The sequence below is a fragment of the Phaethon lepturus genome, unplaced genomic scaffold, assembly GCF_000687285.1.
Source record: "Phaethon lepturus isolate BGI_N335 unplaced genomic scaffold, ASM68728v1 scaffold21350, whole genome shotgun sequence".
NCBI classification, from domain to species: Eukaryota; Metazoa; Chordata; class Aves; order Phaethontiformes; family Phaethontidae; genus Phaethon; species Phaethon lepturus.
In genome coordinates, this window is record NW_010514303.1 from 22,245 (window position 1) to 24,587 (window position 2,343).

Consider the following 2,343-nt stretch of genomic DNA (forward strand, 5'->3'; position numbering starts at 1 on the left):
GCGCGTGGGGTACTCGCTGCCCGTCAGCATGTGCCGCACGTTGGAGTTGGTGATGAGGACGGCCAAGCCGGCATCGGTCAGCGGGACAAGGACGGTCTCCAGGGACCTGCAGCGAGAGCTCAGTGCGGGCCGCGGGCCTGTCCCCCTGCCTGCTCCAGCCCTCGGCCACCCCGGCAAGGCCACATGGCAGGCGGCTCCCCCCAAAAAAAACAGGCGGCTCCTGCCTCCGCAGAGGCGAAGTCCAAGTGGTTTAGGGTTTTGCTCGAGCACTTCACTCCCTCCCAATTATTAGCCCCATAACAGACCCTCATGACTTTGTGGGAAAGACAGCCCAGGCAAGCAGCAAGAAGGATGCAGGAGGAGGAATCAAGACACAGGAAATAAAATGCAGGAGCCCCAGCCCTGCGATGAGGTTTTGGGCTGGGTTCAGGGGTTAGCCCCTCCCTGCACTCCTGCATTTATTTCACGGCCACGGGACCAGCTCGTCCCCACCTGCCCGAGGAGGTGGGCACGGCGCAGCGAGCTCGGCGCTCAGCCCTGACCTGCAGTCAATAAGAAGCGCGTGGCCTTCCTTGCCCATCACGGATACGAACTGGTCCATGATCCCGCAGGGCATGCCGGCAAACGTGTGCTCCGCTTTCTGGCACGCCAGCGCCTTGGCTACCAAATCACCATCATCTGTGCAGAGCAGAGCGACGCAGGTTAGCAGCGCTGGGATCTTTGCCCCTTGCTCTGGAGCAGGAGAAGCAAACATGAAGGTAAAGGGCTGCTTTCCCATGGAACAGGGTTTCGCTAAAGCATCGGCTGCAGGTGCTTGCTCCTGTGCCAGCGTGGGGACCCACATCCAGCTGGATACGATAATTTGAATCTGGTGTCTCAGATCTCTCCATTTCTGGGGACAGGAGGGTGGGGAGAAGATGCTCCCAAGGGAACGTCCCTTATCCCCCTGGCCAGCCCCAGAGGTGGTCCATGGGCTTTAGAGGGATGCGCAGGTCAGGCTAGGTTGAGCCGGAGGAGCCCCACAGCCACAGTGGTGCCAACTGTGGCAGGGGGTTGTCACCCACCCCACAAGTGGTGTTTCCCCAAGGGCTGTGGGACCTTGCTAAGGGCAACCTCTCATCCTGGCTCCCTCCCTGGAACGGGGGCCAGGGGGCCAGGACCAGGGGCCAGGGACCATCCTGGCCAGGGGCCAGGACCAGCTGCTGCCTTACCAGGGCAGAGCTGCTGGAGGAAGGTGTAAGTAGCCACCTCCAAAGCGGCCGAGCTGGAGAGGCCCCCACCCAGGGGGATGTCGCTGGCTATCACGGCGCTGAAGCCCGGCACAGGACCACCTGTGGGAACAGAAGGGAAGAGGGGGGCCATGAGCCCCCGCAGGGCTGGGGGCTGCCCTGCCCCACAGGGCAGAGGAGTCCCTGTCCAATACCTCATTTTAAAACACAGGGTGACCCATGGCAGAGTGTGACCGAGGCATCCCCCTCCCCAAACACAGGGGTCTTTGGATCTGAAAGAGTCTCTGCTGGAGCCTGGCCCCAGCAGCAGCTGTAGACTTGCACCATCACTGGAAGAGCCCCTGGAGCACACCAAAAGCCGGGCACCGAGCACCAGCCCCACGCACGGGGGGCTCTAACCCTCTCGGCAGCCTGGACCTTACCCCGGTAGTGCTGGATGACACCCTTGACGTAGTTGGCCCAGCGAGGCTGCGCCGGGCTCAGAGAGGAGCCTTGGCGAGGAGCTGGGAACTGCACCCTGTGGGGCTCGTCCGCCTCCGCCGAGGTGGTGAGGATGGAGATGGTCCCGTCCTGCGTGGGGGATCCCACCAGCACTGTCCCCAGCTGCAGAGCCTGGGGAGGGGGACGAAGGTGGGCTCAGACCCCACGGCATCCCTCGGAGGATCCCCACTGGTGGCTGGGGACGGCTGCGGCTGCTTCAACCCACAGCTGGCAGCACCCTACACGTGTTACCCTTAACTCTGTCTGCGCAGAGCCGCCAGCCCCCCACAGCACGCTCCGGCTCATCACAGCGTTAAACTTTCCGCCTACTTAATGCTACACAGGGTCAGTCTTGGCACTGAAATGCTGTGACCCACCATCCCAGCTCAGCGCCGGGGCGCTGGCTGCTGGGCTCCGGGAGAGTGGAAACCCACGACAAGGACGTGGGAGGCTCCGGGAAGTTTTCTTCCCTGCAGGGGAATTCTGCTGACCTGTTCCCACGCTCCTCGGCCTCAAGATAATTAGCTGTAGGGTTGATTTAGGACTGAGCGGGGGCTTCCCCACCGAGCCAAAGGAGGGCAAGGGAACCTCGGCTGCTTCGAACCACCTGACACCAAAACATGGCTCTCCAGGA

General features: G+C 62.5%; 1 protein-coding gene across 1 annotated transcript in view; it reads right to left on the bottom strand.

Moving 5' to 3' along the window:
* Nucleotides 1–1,841, bottom strand: part of GALK1 (galactokinase 1) — a gene marked incomplete at its 5' end in the record, with an annotated part of 4,091 nt that extends 2,250 nt beyond the window's left edge. Inside the window, 4 exons of the mRNA XM_010292693.1 lie at nucleotides 6–106; nucleotides 543–678; nucleotides 1,212–1,331; nucleotides 1,652–1,841. Of these exons, the coding sequence (XP_010290995.1) occupies nucleotides 6–106; nucleotides 543–678; nucleotides 1,212–1,331; nucleotides 1,652–1,841 (547 nt within the window). The remainder of the gene's footprint in view (nucleotides 1–5; nucleotides 107–542; nucleotides 679–1,211; nucleotides 1,332–1,651) is intronic.
* Nucleotides 1,842–2,343: the final 502 nt, after the last annotated feature.